At 40.2% G+C, this 17,062-nt stretch overlaps 1 protein-coding gene across 1 annotated transcript; it reads left to right on the plus strand.

Moving 5' to 3' along the window:
- Window positions 1-484: 484 nt before the first annotated feature.
- Window positions 485-4,702, plus strand: LOC118008883 (tubulin alpha-1A chain). Its single transcript, XM_035002744.1, has 4 exons — window positions 485-600; window positions 2,676-2,898; window positions 3,061-3,209; window positions 3,508-4,702. The coding sequence occupies exons 1-4, from the start codon at window positions 598-600 to the stop codon at window positions 4,486-4,488; spliced, it is 1,356 nt and encodes a 451-aa protein (XP_034858635.1). The 5' UTR covers window positions 485-597; the 3' UTR covers window positions 4,489-4,702.
- The last annotated feature ends 12,360 nt before the right edge of the window (window positions 4,703-17,062 follow it).

Genomic DNA, 17,062 nt, shown 5'->3' on the forward strand with positions numbered 1-17,062 from the left:
CTACTTTATCTTTAAAGCAATTGGAGATGTTGAAGCTTCCCTGAATGTGGCAGAATTTAGTGTACTTTGAGAGAGGGGCTGGGAGTAATTTTCCATTAAATATTTCATCTCAACACAAAATCTGCGATGTAAGTGTTGGGGAAAACCTACATTGGTGATTTTAACTGTAGTATGAAGTTTAAGCAATATAAAAATCATCCAATTCAAGTTCCCTTTCTTCCCTTCTCCCTCCCCCGCCCCAACCCCACCCCATAATGGATGCTCGGCTGACTGTTTTTGCACAGTCTCTTTGTCTGAAGGATGCAAACAGTCTATGGATGCTAGGGAAAAGGGGGTGGGGGTGAGATTACCTCATCCCATGTTGCCTGCACCAATCACCACTCTCCTGTCGTGGCTTCTCCAGGCAGATCGAGGGGTCTGGACCAACAGGAAAAGGCCCCAGCCCATCCCCATGGTGACCGAGTTGTATATAGGGAGCCGCATCCGCCCATGTGCCGCAGGTTCTCTTACATCGACCGCCTAAGAGTCGCGCTGTAAGAAGCAACAACCTCTCCTCTTCCTCTCCGCCATCTGCTCGGCAGACGCAAAGCAGCAACCATGGTAAGAATCTTCTTTCTCTGGCTCTTTGTGGCCATTGGGTGGGGTCAGTCGCCCAAGATCTACTTGGAAAATCTTAAGCCCTTTTTCCTTTACAACTTCTTCGGGTAAGGGTAGCCTTTATGCTTTGTTTGCGGGGTTTAGCTTTGCTGCCCCACATCCTCGAGCCCGGCCGCCGCCGCAGTGCGGGGTGCAGGAGCCCAGCCAGAACTGCGCCCGGGGCGCAGCAGAACCGTGGGGAAGAACAAAGGTGGCGCAGAGCGAGTACTTGTTATCTGAGCCCTTCCGAGCCGCCAGCAGCCCATCTGTCGGTGACGAAAGAGTCTGGGGCAGGGAAAAGCAGTCGTGGCGTCGCCTGCTCGGCCCCAGCGTCTGTGCGCACGGTGTTCGTGGGACTCCGAGAGGCTTTTCTTCCTGGCGTTGTTCCCTGGAGGAGGGAGAGAAGTCGTCCAAAAGGACCCGGGCTCAGTGGGTGTAGCTGGGAAGGGGGGAGGGGGAAGGACAGGGACAAAGCGGAACCTTGGGTTAGTATAAAAAGATCTCTCCACGGTTCGCTGGCATTTTAGCAAGATACCCGTATATTAACGGCGGGGAAATGTTAGTTTCTGTTGGAGCCCCTGGCAGCCGCCGTCAGGGCGGCGCAGGGGCGGAGTTGTTTGTTTCTGGCTTCTCCGGCCTTAGAGCCACTGGGCGGGGTTCGCCCTCAGTAAACCTCCCCCTGTCAGAAGACTAATTAAAAGCCTTTCATCATTGTAGAACTGTAGGCGTTAAAAGGTTTTTCATTCACTGTTAAAACTTAAGATGAAATATTTTTTTCTTGAGATGCAAAATCAGTTCTCTTGACAAGCCCTTTAAAGTCTGGTCTGGGACCACCCCGCCCTGACTGACTGGAGTGTGTGTGTCTTGTCTGTCCGTCTGTCTGTCTCTGCGTGCTAGATGCACGTTCAGCAAGAGAAAAAGCCCACTTTGAGAGCCAGGGTACCCTAACGCCCAGAACCCAGGGAAACGCCCTTCCCCACCCCCACCCCGCCCCCGCCCATATGTCAGTGACTAGACAATGGATAGACAATGGAAGTTGTAGCCATAAAGACCATAGAGAAGATAATCTCTTATTGAACGTGATAAGTATGAATATTCTGTGGTGAGTAGAGAACCTGAGAATGAAAATACTATTTTGTTGTTTTAAATAAATATTTCATTATCCTTTCACCGGGCTTTTATTCTTAGTTAGGTCCTCTGATATTTTTCTGATATAGGAACTGTTGTTTTAAAGATACTAATAATTTTTCAGTCTTTTGCAGTGGAGAAGATTCTGGAAAGACTTCTTTTTAAGTAATGAAAATGCTGCAGACAAAGCACTATACTCTCTGTCCAACTGTCTTTTGTTCTAGTGCATCTACATTAATTCATTTCAATTTAGGCATATGGTTCCAGCCCGGGTCAGAGAAGGAAAACTGGCAGCATAGCACAATGAGATCATGTAGGCAGTTTCTGGAAATAGAACTTACTCTGTTAAATAATGTAGCAGACAGAACAGGCTAGTACCAGGCACAGCAAATGCAGCAATGCAGCAATGCAGGAGGCAGACCTTGTTTAGCTTCCAGTCCCCTAGCACTAATGGATTCTGCAGATAGACTGCAAAGGGGTGTGGCATCTAGCCTCAGCTGCAGCACAGATGTCCATGTTAAAATACCAAGTCATATATAGAAAAAATTCCTTATTTAAAGGGAAGGCAGTAGTAATATTGATTCCAATTAATTAATGATTAAATTTAATTTACTTCATTTTATAAAATCTGTGCTTTAAATATTTTTTAAATACAAAAAATTTCTATTCAACATGACTGGAAACAATGGGCTTGCACATGGGTTAAATAGCGCAACATTATTATTCAGACCACACCCATCTGCAGCATTTGTAGCAGTGCTTTTCTTTAATCATTTCTATTGAGTTAGGGATAATCTCAAATAAACTTGAAGAATACCTGTACATAATTAGAAATATTTTCAAAAATCTACTGAAAATTCAAAATGCTAACATAACCTAATTTTACAATTTTCTTCTTTTCCTTCCCACAGCGTGAGTGCATCTCCATCCACGTGGGCCAGGCTGGTGTCCAGATCGGCAATGCCTGCTGGGAGCTCTATTGCCTGGAACACGGCATCCAGCCCGATGGCCAGATGCCAAGTGACAAGACCATCGGGGGAGGAGATGACTCCTTCAACACCTTCTTCAGTGAGACGGGCGCTGGCAAGCATGTGCCCAGGGCCGTGTTCGTAGACCTGGAACCCACGGTCATTGGTGAGTGGCCTCAGTGACCTCCATGAGCTCCCGGGGTGAGACAGTGGAGGGGGGGGGTGTCTGGGACAGGAGGTCTGTCTTGAGGCTCCGTGGACACCCTGGGGTTGAGCGGGCTTGTACAGGGGGTAAGTGAGGGGTGGCTGCTCTATTTCCCTTTTGCAGATGAAGTTCGCACCGGCACCTACCGGCAGCTCTTCCACCCTGAGCAGCTCATCACTGGCAAGGAGGACGCTGCCAACAACTACGCCCGAGGGCACTACACCATTGGCAAGGAGATCATTGACCTTGTCTTGGACCGCATTCGGAAGCTGGTAGGTTTATTCTCAAGAATAAAGTAAATAATGATCCTAAGGAAGACATTGGAAATACGTTCTTTTCATCTTAAACACAGAACTGAAATGTAATAGAGTGAGGTAAACTATTCCTTTATAGTTTTTTTTTAAAAATCCAATTAAAGCATTAACTATTTGGTGTCATTTTATAGATATTAGTGAAGCTATTTTTAACTAAATGCTTAATAAGATCTATATTCTTGGAATTGTATGAAAAGTGAAAATATATTGCAAAGAGCAGTAATAATATGTTTTCTCTATTCCTTTTTTCTAACAGGCTGACCAGTGCACAGGTCTTCAGGGCTTCTTGGTTTTCCACAGCTTTGGAGGGGGAACTGGTTCCGGGTTCACCTCCCTGCTGATGGAACGTCTCTCTGTCGATTATGGCAAGAAGTCCAAGCTGGAGTTCTCCATTTACCCAGCCCCCCAGGTTTCCACAGCTGTAGTTGAGCCCTACAACTCCATCCTCACTACCCACACCACCCTGGAGCACTCTGATTGTGCCTTCATGGTAGACAATGAGGCCATCTATGACATCTGTCGTAGAAACCTCGATATTGAACGCCCAACCTACACTAATCTAAATAGGTTGATAGGTCAAATTGTGTCCTCCATTACTGCTTCCCTCAGATTTGATGGAGCCCTGAATGTTGATCTGACAGAATTCCAGACCAACCTGGTGCCCTATCCCCGCATCCACTTCCCTCTGGCCACCTATGCCCCCGTCATCTCTGCTGAGAAAGCCTACCATGAACAGCTTTCTGTAGCAGAGATCACCAACGCATGCTTTGAGCCAGCCAACCAGATGGTGAAATGTGACCCTCGGCATGGTAAATACATGGCTTGCTGCCTGTTGTACCGTGGCGACGTGGTTCCCAAAGATGTCAATGCTGCCATTGCCACCATCAAGACCAAGCGTACCATCCAGTTTGTGGACTGGTGCCCCACTGGCTTCAAAGTGGGCATTAATTACCAGCCTCCCACTGTGGTGCCCGGTGGAGACCTGGCCAAAGTACAGCGAGCTGTGTGCATGCTGAGCAACACCACAGCCATCGCTGAGGCCTGGGCTCGCCTGGACCACAAGTTTGACCTGATGTATGCCAAGCGTGCCTTTGTTCACTGGTATGTGGGGGAGGGCATGGAGGAAGGAGAGTTTTCCGAGGCCCGTGAGGACATGGCTGCCCTTGAGAAGGATTATGAGGAGGTTGGTGTGGATTCTGTTGAAGGAGAGGGTGAAGAAGAAGGAGAGGAATACTAAAGTAAAAAATGTCACAAAGGTGCTGCTTTTACAGGGAAGCTTATTCTGTTTTGAACATTGAAAAGTTGTGCTCTGATCAGTTAATTTGTATGTAGCAGTGTATACTCTCATATACAATTACTGACCTATGCTTTAAAACACAACGCTTTGTTACAGACCCAAGCTGTCCATTTCTCTGATGGGTTTGAATAAAGTATTCCCTGTCTTAAATGAATTCAGTCTTGTGTTTTCTTTTTGGGTGTCTGAAATTCATGTATTTAGTTCTGAGAAGAAAGAATAACTGTTGACTGTCGTTTATACATGTACTGTGAAGTGACTTATTTTAAATTTTAGTATATTATAAAACTTATTCATAAAATACAAAATAACCAAAAATTACCACTAGATAAAATCTATGCTCGTCTTAAATTTTAACTCCACTGTGTTACTTAAACTGCTAGTACTCTTTAGAATTGATATTTACTAATATACAGCCAAAGGTCTGGTTACCTGTCAAGTCTTATATGACAAACATAAAATGGTGAATATTCCAAATGCATTATCCTGTGTTAAGTTTATTTTCATGCATTCTCATCCTGGCATGTGTTTAGTGCCATGATGCTTCCTCTGCCCTGGGTTCTCAAAAGAAGTCTGCCCTCCAAGCAATTGCTCCCTAGTTCTTTACTTCTTTCCAAACTTATTTTCAGCTAAATGTCAACAGAAAAGCCTGATATATTTACTCACTCTAATGTGTTATATATCTGAATTTTAACTCTCTAAATATATTATTTTAATATGGGACAATAACTTCAAAGAATAAAACTAATCATGCAGTTGTAGGCATCAGCACCAACATAGTGAGAGGAACAGTTCTGGGCCAATGGTTTTCACCTGCCAGTCCAACTGACCAAAAGGCTAAGGACCCAAGGACAGCAAACTGTCTTGTGCTATCACACTATCTTGTTCTAGAATGATGGACCCAAGGACAGCAAACTGTCTTGTGCTATCACACTATCTTGTTCTAGAATGATATCGTGATGAAGTTCTTTTTTGGTATTTATAGCCTGTTTAATCTGTTTTTCCTTTGACACTGCCAACAAAGGGGTGTGATACTACTACAGTTACTGGAATCCGAGTTTAAGTTAATAGAAATAACGAAAAATAAGAAATAAGCCAAGATCAACTAGCTTTAAAACCAATCCAATACTGCTTAGCAGTTTAGAAGCCAATGTGAATAAACTGCGGGGGAGGGGGAAGCAAAAGGCTTCATTTATTCAGATAAAAAAACAATGTGGAAATTAGATCAAATGTAAGTTTTTAATGTGCACTCTCAGCACCTAGCAAAAACACAAGGAATATGGTAGAAGTAGGTACAATGATTATTGGTTGAATGAGTAAAGTGTAGGATAAAAGAGATAAGTATAAAATAAAAAAATAAAAGCCCTATGATCCTAATTTTAATTGTAAATAACAGTATGCATTTGTTATATATTTTCTATTATGAAAAAATTTTATAATTGTGTCCACTGAAAAGGCCTAGGACCAATGTAGGAATGAGTACTCCTACCACTCAGATGGTGGTCTTTAAATACTGTTTTCCACTAAAAGGAATCAGAATGTTGTAGAGATGTTCAAGCTGGGAGCAGAAAATATGTAAGTTCAGCCCCAAATATTTTCTCATTCCAGAAAGCAAGGAAGATAATAAAAGACAGGGCACCTGGGTGGCTCAGTTGGTTAAGCAACTGCCTTCAGCTCAGGTCATGATCCTGGAGTCCTGGGATCGAGTCCTGCATCGGGCTCCCTGCTGAGCCGGGAGTCTGCTTCTCCCTCTGTCCCTCCCTGCTCTCATGTGCTCGCTCTCTCTCTCTCATTCTCTCTCTCTCTCATTCTCTCTCTCAAATAAATAAAAATCTTTAAAAAAAAAAGATAATCAAAGACAAAGTTATATCAAAAGGATACAGAAGTCAAGTAGAAGGGGTTTTCATTGATGGTACAAATTGAGCATTGAAAATAATAGTGACTGCAGTGGGTTGAACCATATAAAATATATTAAAACTCGTGAGCTCATATTTTTGTGTGATTTAAAAAACAACTGAAAGCAGTATAGCAGTTCCTCAAAAATATTAAACATAGATCTATGATCTCAGAATTCCACCTCTGGATATACACCCAAGAACTGAAAGCAGTGACTCAGACACATATTTGTGTACCTATGTCACCACAGCTTTATTCACAAGAGCCAAAAGTCAGAAGCAACCCTAATATCCATTGACAGACGAATGGATAAGCAAAATGTAGTATGTACACACAATATAATATTATTAGCCTTAAAAAGAAATGAAATTCTGACACATACGACAACATGGATAAACTCTGAAAATATTAAGCTAAGTGAAATAAGCCAGACACGAAAGGACAAATATTGTCTGATTTATTTACATGAGGTACCTACAATAGTCAAATTCAGAGAGACAGAAAGTACAACAGTGGTTACCAGGAGCTAGGCGGAAGGATATAATAGGACGTTATTGTTTAACAGATACAGAATTTCAGTTTGTAATGATGAAAAAGTTCTTGAGGGGTGCCTGACTGGCTCAGTAGAAGAGCAAGTGACTACTCTTGATCTCAGGGTCATGAGTTCAAGCCCCAAGTTGGGTACAGAGATAACTAAAAAAGATAAATAAATTAAAAAAAAAAACTTCCGGAGGTGAAAAGTAGTGATTTTGTACAACAATGAAAATCTATTTAATGCCACTAAATTATACTTCAAAAGGGTTAAAATGGGGGTGCCTGGATGGCTCAGTCTGTAAAGCATGCAACTCCTGATCTTGGGGTTGTAAGTTCAAGTCCTGCATTGGGTGTAGAAATTACTTAAAAAAATAAAATCTTTTTTAAAAATAATAAATAAATAAGTGAAAGGGTTAAAATGGCAAATTTTATGTTACATGTATTTCACCACAGTTTAAAAAACAAAGTATAAACCAAAAACTAAAAATATGGTTACCTGCACGGAGGGAACATGGTCTAACCAAACTTTGTATTTGTTGTATCATTTGACTATAGAAACATAATTATAATAAAGATTAAATCAAGGTGGAAAAAAAATCTCTAAAAATTAAAAGCAAAATGAAACAAAGGAATTTAACCAAGTATCAAGTTGTAGCTTAACTACAGAGTTAATTCAGAATTATTTCACCTGACTTTAACACACAGTAATTTGATTGTATAGCCAGAGATCTATCCTAAAAAAAGGAAATCCAAAAAAATAAGCTGTTTTCAGTAATCATATTAGTAATATTATTTATAGTTTTGAAATTATATATAAATAATATAGAAATTAAAGATTCATTAATGTATTAGTATACAAAAACCTCAAAAGTTATAATTATATTACATATATTCAAGAAAGTGGATGAGTTTTAAGTAGAGATAGGCGAAAATAAATAAAAATTCTGGAGATGAAAAATATATCTCAGATTAAAAATATGCCAAATGGGCTTAACAGTAAATTAGACACCACAGAAGAAAAGATTAATGAATTGAAGACAAACAATAAAACATCCAAAATTAAATACAGACCAAAAATAAACTGGAAAAAAAAAAGAATAAATGGATACTAAACAGAACATAAACAGAAGCAGATTGAAGATGACTCAGCATTTTTAAACAGTTTGTAAAGCTTCAGGAATGAGGTCTTAAACTTTTTGGTATTTTATTTTCTCAATTACAAATTGCTTTCGGGGCACCTGGGTGGTCAGTCGGTTAAGTATCTGCCTTCAGCTCAGGTCATGATCCCAGGGTCCTGGGATAGAGCCCCAAGTGGGGCTCCCTGCTTAGGGGAGAATCTGCTTCTCCTTCTCTCTCTATCTCACTCACTCTCGCTCTCTCAGATGAATACATAAAATCTTAAAAAAAAAAAAAAAAAAACAAATTGCTTTCAACATAAAATACAGCACTACAGATAAATTTAAAATAAATTTTATAAATCTATAAAGAGATCTTTTTAAGATTAGAATTACATAATATTAAAACTTTGTTTTATTTTTATATATATTCATTTTACTTTATTTTTAGTTGTGGTAAAATACACACAGCATAAAATTTGTCATCTTAACCATATTTTAAATATATAGATCAGTAGTAAGTGCATTCACATGGTTGTGCAACCAATCTCTAGAACTCTCTTCATCTTGCAAAACTAAAACTCTATATCCATCAAATAACTTCCCAATTCCCCCTCCCCCTAGCCTCTGGCAACCACCATTCTACTTTCTGTCTCCATGAATTTGACTATTCTAGGTACTTAAAATAATAGAATCAGGTATTTGTCTTTCTGTGACTAGCTTATTTCACTTAGCATAACATCCTCAAGGTTCATCCATGTTATAGCATGTGTCAGAATTTCCTTTCTTTTTAAGTCTGAATAATATTCCATTCTATGTATATACCACATTTTGTTTATCCAATCTTTTATCTGTGGACACTGGGGTTGCTTCTACCTTCTGGCTATTGTGAATAATGCTGTTATGAACATGTGTATATAAATTTCTCTTCCAGACCCTGCTCTTAATTATTTTATTTATATGTGCAGAAATGGTATTGCTGGATCATATGGTAATTCTACATTCAAATTTTTGAGGAACTGCCATACTCTTCCATAGAGTCTATACATGTTACATTCCAACAGTGTACAAGGGTTCCAATTTCTCCATATCCTTGCCAACACTTGTTATTTTCTGTTGTTTTGTCTTTTGATGATAGTCCTTTAAATAGGTATGAGGTGGTATCTCATTGTGGTTTTGATTTGCATTTCCCTGATTGGTGATGTTCAGTATCTTTTATTTATTTTTTGTTTATTTATTTATTTGAGAGAGATAGAGAGAGAGCATGAACTGAGAGAGGGAGAAGCACACTCCCCGCTGAGCAGGGAGCCTGATGCAGGGCTCAATCCCAGGACCCTGGGATCATGACCTGAGCCGAAGGCAGACACCTAATCAACTGAGCCACCAAGGTGCCCAGTATCTTTTATTTATTTATTTTTAATTATTTGAGAGAAAAAGAGAGAGAGTGAGTGCGCGAATGGGAGGAGGGAGAGGGACAAGAAGACTCTGCGCTGAGCTCAGAGCCCAACACAGGGCTCGATCCCAGGACACCAAGATCATAATCCAAGCCAAAATCAAGAGTCAGATGCTCAACCGACTGAGCCACCCAGGCACCTCATGTTCAGTATCTTTTAATGTGCTAATTGGCCATTGGGATATCTTCTTTGGAGAAGTGTCTATTCAAGTCCTTTGTTTACTTTTTTTAGTGTAATAATTTTTTATTAATGTATAATTGACAAATAACATTATATTAGTTTCAGGTGTACAACATAATGATTTGATATTCATATATATTGCAGAGAGATCACCACAATAAGTCTAGTTAATATCTGTCACCATATATACTTAAAAATTTTTTTCTTGTGGGGCACCTGGGGGCTCAGTCATTAAGCATCTGCCTTCAGCTCAGGTCATGATCCCAGGGTCCTGGGATCGAGCCCCGCATCGGGCTCCCTGCTCCATGGGAAGCCTGCTTCTCCCTCTCCTATTCCCCCTGCTTGTGTTCCCTCTCTTGCTGTGTCTCTGTCAAATAAATAAAAAAACTTAAAAAAAAATTTTTTTTTTTCTTGTAATGAGAACTTTTAAGACCTACTCTCATAGTTTGCTGAAAGTTTGGGGCTTTTTAAATTAATGGATGTTGGATTTTGTCAAATTCTTTTTCTGCATGCATCTTTGAGATGATCATATGGGTGGTTTTTAATTCTATTAATATGGTGAATTAGATTCATTGTCTTTTGAATATGAAACCAAAGACAATTTACCATGAGCATTTTCAAATTTCTAACCATTTGTCTTATTCCTATAGGTACATGGTATTTCTCCTATCAAGAAATAAAGTCTTGGGGTGCCTGGGTGGCTCAGTTGTTAAGCGTCTGCCTTCGGCTCCGGTCATGTTCCCAGGGTCCTGGGATTGAGACCCGCATTGAGCCCCGCATCAAGCCCCGCATCAGGCTCCTGCTCAGCGGGAAGCCTGCTTCTCCCTCTCTCACTCCCCCTGCTTGTGTTCCCTCTCTCGCTGTGTCTCTCTGTCAAATAAATAAAAATCTTAAAAAAAAAAAAAAAAAACACGCTTAAAAAAAAAAGTCTATTCCTCTCTCTTTAAATCTCCATTGGCCTTATGATTGCTTTGATTAATAGAATGTGACAGAAGGAAGCTGTGCCAGATCCAGGTCAATCTCTTAAGAAGCCTAGCAGCTTGTTTTCATTGAGAGAGGTCATGTGGAAAACAACTAGGACACCCTACCCAAGAGCCACCAAATAGACCCCAGACATGTGAATGCCACTATGCTAGGCATTCTAGTCCCAGCTAAGATCCCAGCTGAATGCAACTATGGGAATGAGCCAGATGACACCCCATGAAACGGAGGAGCCATCCATACCCATGGAATCATGAGAAATAATAAATAGTTGTTTTAGGGGCGCCTGGGTGGCTCAGTCGGTTAAGCGGCTGCCTTCGGCTCAGGTCATGATCCTGGAGTCCCCGGATCGAGTCCCGCATCGGGCTCCCTGCTCAGTGGGGAGTCTGCTTCTCCCTCTGACCTTCCCCTCTCTCATGCTCTCTGTCTCATTCTTTCTCTCAAATAAATAAATAAAATCTTTAAAAAAAAATAGTTGTTTTAAATCACTAAGTTTTGGGGTGGTATGATAAATAGTAACAGATAACTGAAACAACGCTTACACATACATCTGGAGAAAATATATAGTTTTCATCAGATTTTCTAAAATGATTAAAACCACTAAAGAAATTAAACACTGAAGATTATTTAGGAAATACCTCATAAATATTCCTTTTTTCAGTGTTTTTTGATAGATATTAATAGCAGTGTGCTCAAGATTAATCTTTTGACCTAAGTAGAGTAAAGGTATTGAATTTGGCAATTAAAAGAAAAAATGTACTAGACCATCCCTTCTGTACTCTGAAGCAAGTTTACGTAGTATTTTAGGGCTAGACCAACATGCTTCACACATGAACATGTGAAAATATATAACCAAAAATTATACAAAGAGAAATGAACAAAAGCAGACCCAAAATTCTACACCATAAAATATGGTAAAAAAATGTAGTTGCATACATGAACCAGCTGGATGTATTCAACTACCATCAAAACTAGCATAGCCATCATGGGAAGAGAGTGTGATATGAAACTGAGTTAGAGCCTATCCCCAGAGTCTAGAAAAAAAATGACTGAGACATAGAGCATTGCTTCCATCTGGTGAATGGGGTGGGGTAAGGCAGAGGGTTTGAAGGAGAATGACAATACTGTAGGCCATTAGTTTTAATCCAGTAAAAGATGAAATGGATCAGAAGGGTACAAGATAATATGGCAAAGAGAAGCTAGCCATGGGAAAAAAGAGCTTAAAGAGATCAGGCCAGTTACTCAGACATAGTTCAAAGAGAATATATCAGGTACCTAGGCAGAGGCCTGCTAGGCAGACTGACTTGCATGTTCCCATATTGCTTGAAAAGCAGCAGCTTTTCAAGTGTCCAGGTTGTTGAAGGTCAGGATATACAAAGGCCTGACCTGGAGAGGAAGGCAAAACCAAGGATTCTGGGTAGCATTAATAGGAATCCTTGCTACAGCATATCACACAAAGGCCCAGCCCAGTGACAATTTCCAGGAAAGCAGACCAAATGAGTTAAATGCCAGAACTCATAGGGGAACCCTTGATGAAACACAGAAAAATGAGGTGAGAACTAAGAAAGCTGATCAGTTGGAATGCTACATGGAAAAGACGAGAGCAACAAACACTTGAAGAGACGCAGTGAGGGTCAGAAATATGGGTGCAGCTAAGCTGGGTCCCTCTGGCTTAAGATCTCTCATAAGGTTTCAGTTGTTGGCCAGGGCTGCAGTCAATCTGAAGGCCCAACTGAGAGAGGATTCACTTCCCTGCTCATTCCTCTGGTTGTTGGCAGAATTCAGTACCTATTTTGATAGCCTCAGTTCCCTGCTGTTCAACTGAGGGCCTCAATTCTTTGCTGCCTGTTGGCTGGAGACCTGCAGTTCCTTAACACATGGGCCTTTTCAAAGGGCAGTACACAACATGGCAACTAGATTCCCTCAGAGCAAGTGAGAAAGAAAGCAAGAGAGAGCCCCCAAAACAGAAGCCACAGTCTTTTTGTAACTTAACATCAGAAGTGACATCTTATTATTTTTGCTATAGTCTATTAGAAAAATCACTAGATCCAGCCTACAGTCAAGGAGAATGCATTACATAAGGACATGAATACTAGGAGAAGGGGAACAATAGGGGCTATCTTAGAGGCTGTGTATCAGTTACTCAGCTCTAAAAATTCTATCCCTGTTTTTAATTGCTGTAAATGTCAGATTCCCAAGAGTAATGATCTCATTGGCCCAGTGTGGGTTAGGGTTTCTCCTATGTGTTGATCAGCCTTGACTAGAAGGGGCAACATAATGTAATATAAGCAAGCCATTTCTAGGGAATAGGAAATTGTTGTAGGCTTGTTAGCCACATGAAAATCTGTTACAAAGATACACTATCAAGCTATTATTAGAACTGTGTAGGGCGCCTGGGTGGCTCAGTTGGTTAAGCGACTGCCTCCGGCTCAGGTCATGATCCTGGAGTCCCGGGATCGAGTCCCGCATCGGGCTCCCTGCTCGGCGGGGAGTCTGCTTCTCCCTCTCCCTCTCCACCTGCTTGTGTTCCCTCTCTCGCTGTGTCTTTCTCTGTCAAATAAATAAATAAAATCTTTAAAAAAAAAAAAAAAAAAAAGAACTGTGTAAAAACTAAAAAGACTAACTTTAGATTGAGTATTGGGAAATAAAGCTTTGGCATGTTTCCAATCAGTTTCAATCAGTTTCATGACTACCTTATTCTCTAGAGCTAAAGGGAAAGAGTAAGCATCATTTTATCACCTGTAGATACAATTTAATGGGATAATTTAGATACATCTTGTCTAAGCAAAATTGGAAGACTCTCAGAATTATGAAGGAGGTGGTGGGGAAAAGAATAAAGAAAATAATGGCTATGGTAGAAATAAGACCAGTAAGAAGAGAAATTTTAAATGAAAAATTCACTTGATGCCCTTGAAACTCAAGGCATCTCAAAGGTAAATAGAAAATCAACTTTGGGGCAACTGGCTGGCTCAGTCGGTACAGCATGCCACTCTTGATCTCGGGGTTGTGAGTTCAAGCCCCACACTGGGGGTAGAGATTACTTAAAAAGAAAATCTTAAAAAAAAAAAAAAAAAAGAAAATCAGCTTTGCTGACATTGATACAATATTTACACAAAGGCAAATAACTTAAGGTAGGCTTTGAGTATCACTGCTTTTCTTCAATTGTTGTCTTATTTTATTCTTTAGGGCATTCTGTTCTCAGTAATAGTAGAGTATCTTGTTACAGGCCAAACCTGCAGTAGAAAACAACTGGAAAATATGGACAAATTTAAAATTTAAAAATCTAGAAGATTCTGGCTGGCTTAATCAGAAGGGCATGTGACTCTTGTTCTCAAGTTTATGAGTTCATGGGGTGTAGAGATTATTGAAATAAATTTAAAAACTAAAAAAAAAACAAAAATAAAATTTAAAAATCTATGCATAGGAATCAGAGAGCTACCAAGGCAGCTGAGGAGCTAAAATCTCAGAAAAGAAGTGCAAAGAGGTAAACCTGACATTTGATGCCTCTTTTCCCTTCAAGGCATTACTGATTCAAAAATAGTAATGATAGTTTGAAAAGCTGAGCAGAAAGCAGTAGCTAAAGGCTGAGAACTGGTCTACCTGTAGTCTTAAAGAGCATGGTGGGGAAAACTGGAGGTTCAGGACCCACTAAGATAAAGGAACTCTGGTAACCTCCTTTATTTTTTTTTTTAATATTTTATTTATTTATTGGACAGAGAGAGACACAGTGAGAGAGGGAACACAAGCAGGGGGAGTGGGAGAGGGAGAAGCAGGCTTCCTGCCGAGCAGGGAGCCCGATGCGGGGCTCGATCCCAGGACCCTGGGATCATGACCTGAGCCGAAGGCAGCCGCTTAACAACTGAGCCACCCAGGCGCCCCTGGTAACCTCCTTTACTTTTAGTTTGGACACCCAAGCCTATACCTTGGAAGAGATCAGGCCTTAGAAATACTAAAGTTCAGCTTCTCATCAACTCAGTCCCTGGATTAATGGATTATTACGCAGTCATCAAAAAATGAAATCTTGCTATTTGCAACGACGTGGATGGAACTAGAGGGTATTATGCAAAGTGAAAATAACTCAATCAGAGAAAGACAATTATATGATCTCACTGATATGTGGAATTTAAGAAACAAAGAAGAGAATCATAGCGGGAAGAGAGGAAAAAAATGAAACAAGATGAAACCAGAGAGGGAGACAAACCATAAGAGAATCTTAATCTCAGGAAACAAACTGAGGGTTGCTGGAGTGGAGGGGGCGGGGGCTGGGGTGGCTGGGTGATGGCCAATGGGGAGGGTATGTGTTGTGGTGAGTGCTGTGTATTGTGTAAGACTGATGAATCACAGACCTGTACCCCTGAAATAATATATGTTAATAATAAAAAAATAAATTTTAGGGGCACCTGGGTGGCTCAGTTGGTTAAGCCACTGCCTTCGGCTCAGGTCATGATCCTGGAGTCCCGGGATTGAGTCCCGCATCAGACTCCCCGCTCGGCGGGGAGTCTGCTTCTCCCTCTGACCCTCCCCTCTCTCATGCTCTGTCTCATTCTTTCTCTCTCAAATAAATAAATAATCTTTTAAAAAAATAATAAATTTTAAAAATAAATTAATTCATTAATTTAAAAAAAAGAGTCAGATGCTTAACCACTTAACTGACTGAGCCACCCATAAAGACAAAATCTTAGAAGAAGTCGTGGGGGAGGGGGTTGGTCGAGGGACATATCTTCAAAAGAACAATAAGGCTAATAGCTAGCTTCTCAACAAATTGATGGAAGCCAAAAGATAATGGAATGACATGTTCAAAGTGTTGTAAGATTATAACTGCCAAGCTAGAATTTTACATTCAGTAAAAAAAGTTCTTCAGAAATGAAGACAAATTCATACATTTTCAGACAAATAAAAACAGAAAACTTGCCACCAGCAGACCTCCATTCAAGGAACACTAAAGGGAGTTCTACCAAAGGGAAAAGGATCCCAAATAGAAGTACCGATGTGCAGAAAGAAATTAAGAGCAATAAAAAGGGCAAATACAGGGGCACCTGGGTGGCTCAGTCAGTTGGGTGTCTGCCTTCAGCTCAGGTCATGATCCCAGGGTCCTGGAATCGAGTCCTACATCCGGCTCTTTGCTAAGTGAGGAGCCTGCTTCTCCCTCTGCCTGCCACTCCCCTTACTATATTCTCTCTCTTTGTCAAATAAATAAAATCTTAAAAATAAATAAATAAATAAATAAAATTTTAAAAAGGGCAAATATGAAGGTAAATCCTGATGAATAATAAGAGCTTACATTTAAGGATACATGAGTGCAGATAAAAACAAAGAATTTCCGGAATGAAAACTATGATCACTCAGGAAAAAAAAACTGCAGATGAATTGAAGGAGTGAATACTTACTGTCAAGATCTGAATTAGTGACTGGAAAGTTGAGCAGAACTATCTCAAAGCAAAGAACTGAAATACAAACAGAAATCATGATGGAAAATATAGGACTTAGAGATAAGATCCAGGTATACAAGTAATAGTTCCAGAGGACAAGAGGATAGATGGAAAAAAGGAAATACTTTAAAAAATAATATAGATTGCTGGATACAAAAATATGCAAAAATCAGCTGCATTTTTATATACCGTGAATAATGGGAAATTTTTTTTTTTTTAAAGATTTTATTTATTTATTTGACAGAGAGAGAAACAGCGAGAGAGGGAACACAAGCAGGGGGAGTGGGAGAGGGAGAAGCAGGCTTCCCGCAGAGCAGGGAGCCCGATGCGGGACTTGATCCCAGGACCCCGGGACCATGACCTGAGCCGAAGGCAGTCGCTTAACCAACTGAGCCACCCAGGCGCCCTGGGAAATTTTAATTTAAAAAGAATACCATTCGTAATAGTATCAAAAAACATATAGGGGTGCCTGGGTGGCTCAGTCAGTTGATGTCCAACTTGATCTCAGCTCAGGTCTTGATCTCACAGTTGTGAGTTTGAACCCTGCGTTGGGCTCTGCACTGGATGTGGAGCCTATTTAAAAATAAAATAAAATAAACAAAATGCATATGGATGAAATTACCCAAATTGTTCAAGACATATTTTAATGAAACTTTATTGAAAAACACTGAAGAATACCTAAATAAATGGAATCATATACTTAGTCTGTGGATTGGAAGAGCCATCTTATAAAAATGTCAGCTCTTCTCAAACTGACCTATAGATTCAATGCAATTTCAATCAAAATCACAAGACTATGTGTGCATGCATGTGCATATGTTATCTAAGTAGACACTTGGCAAAGAGCATATAGCACATATGGCACCATACTAGAGGATTTTGTAAACATAGAATGAACAAATGTCCCTGCTGACCATTTTATATAGCA

This window comes from Mirounga leonina, unplaced genomic scaffold (assembly GCF_011800145.1).
Source record: "Mirounga leonina isolate KUSES-001 unplaced genomic scaffold, KU_Mleo_1.0 Mir_126, whole genome shotgun sequence".
NCBI lineage: Eukaryota > Metazoa > Chordata > Mammalia > Carnivora > Phocidae > Mirounga > Mirounga leonina.

Excerpts from the sequence above, each read along its gene's own strand:
- LOC118008883 (XM_035002744.1), top strand. Across the intron at positions 2,899-3,060 it reads CCTGGAACCCACGGTCATTG|ATGAAGTTCGCACCGGCACC; the intron begins GTGAGTGGCCTC and ends TCCCTTTTGCAG. Across the intron at positions 3,210-3,507 it reads TGGACCGCATTCGGAAGCTG|GCTGACCAGTGCACAGGTCT; the intron begins GTAGGTTTATTC and ends TTTTTCTAACAG.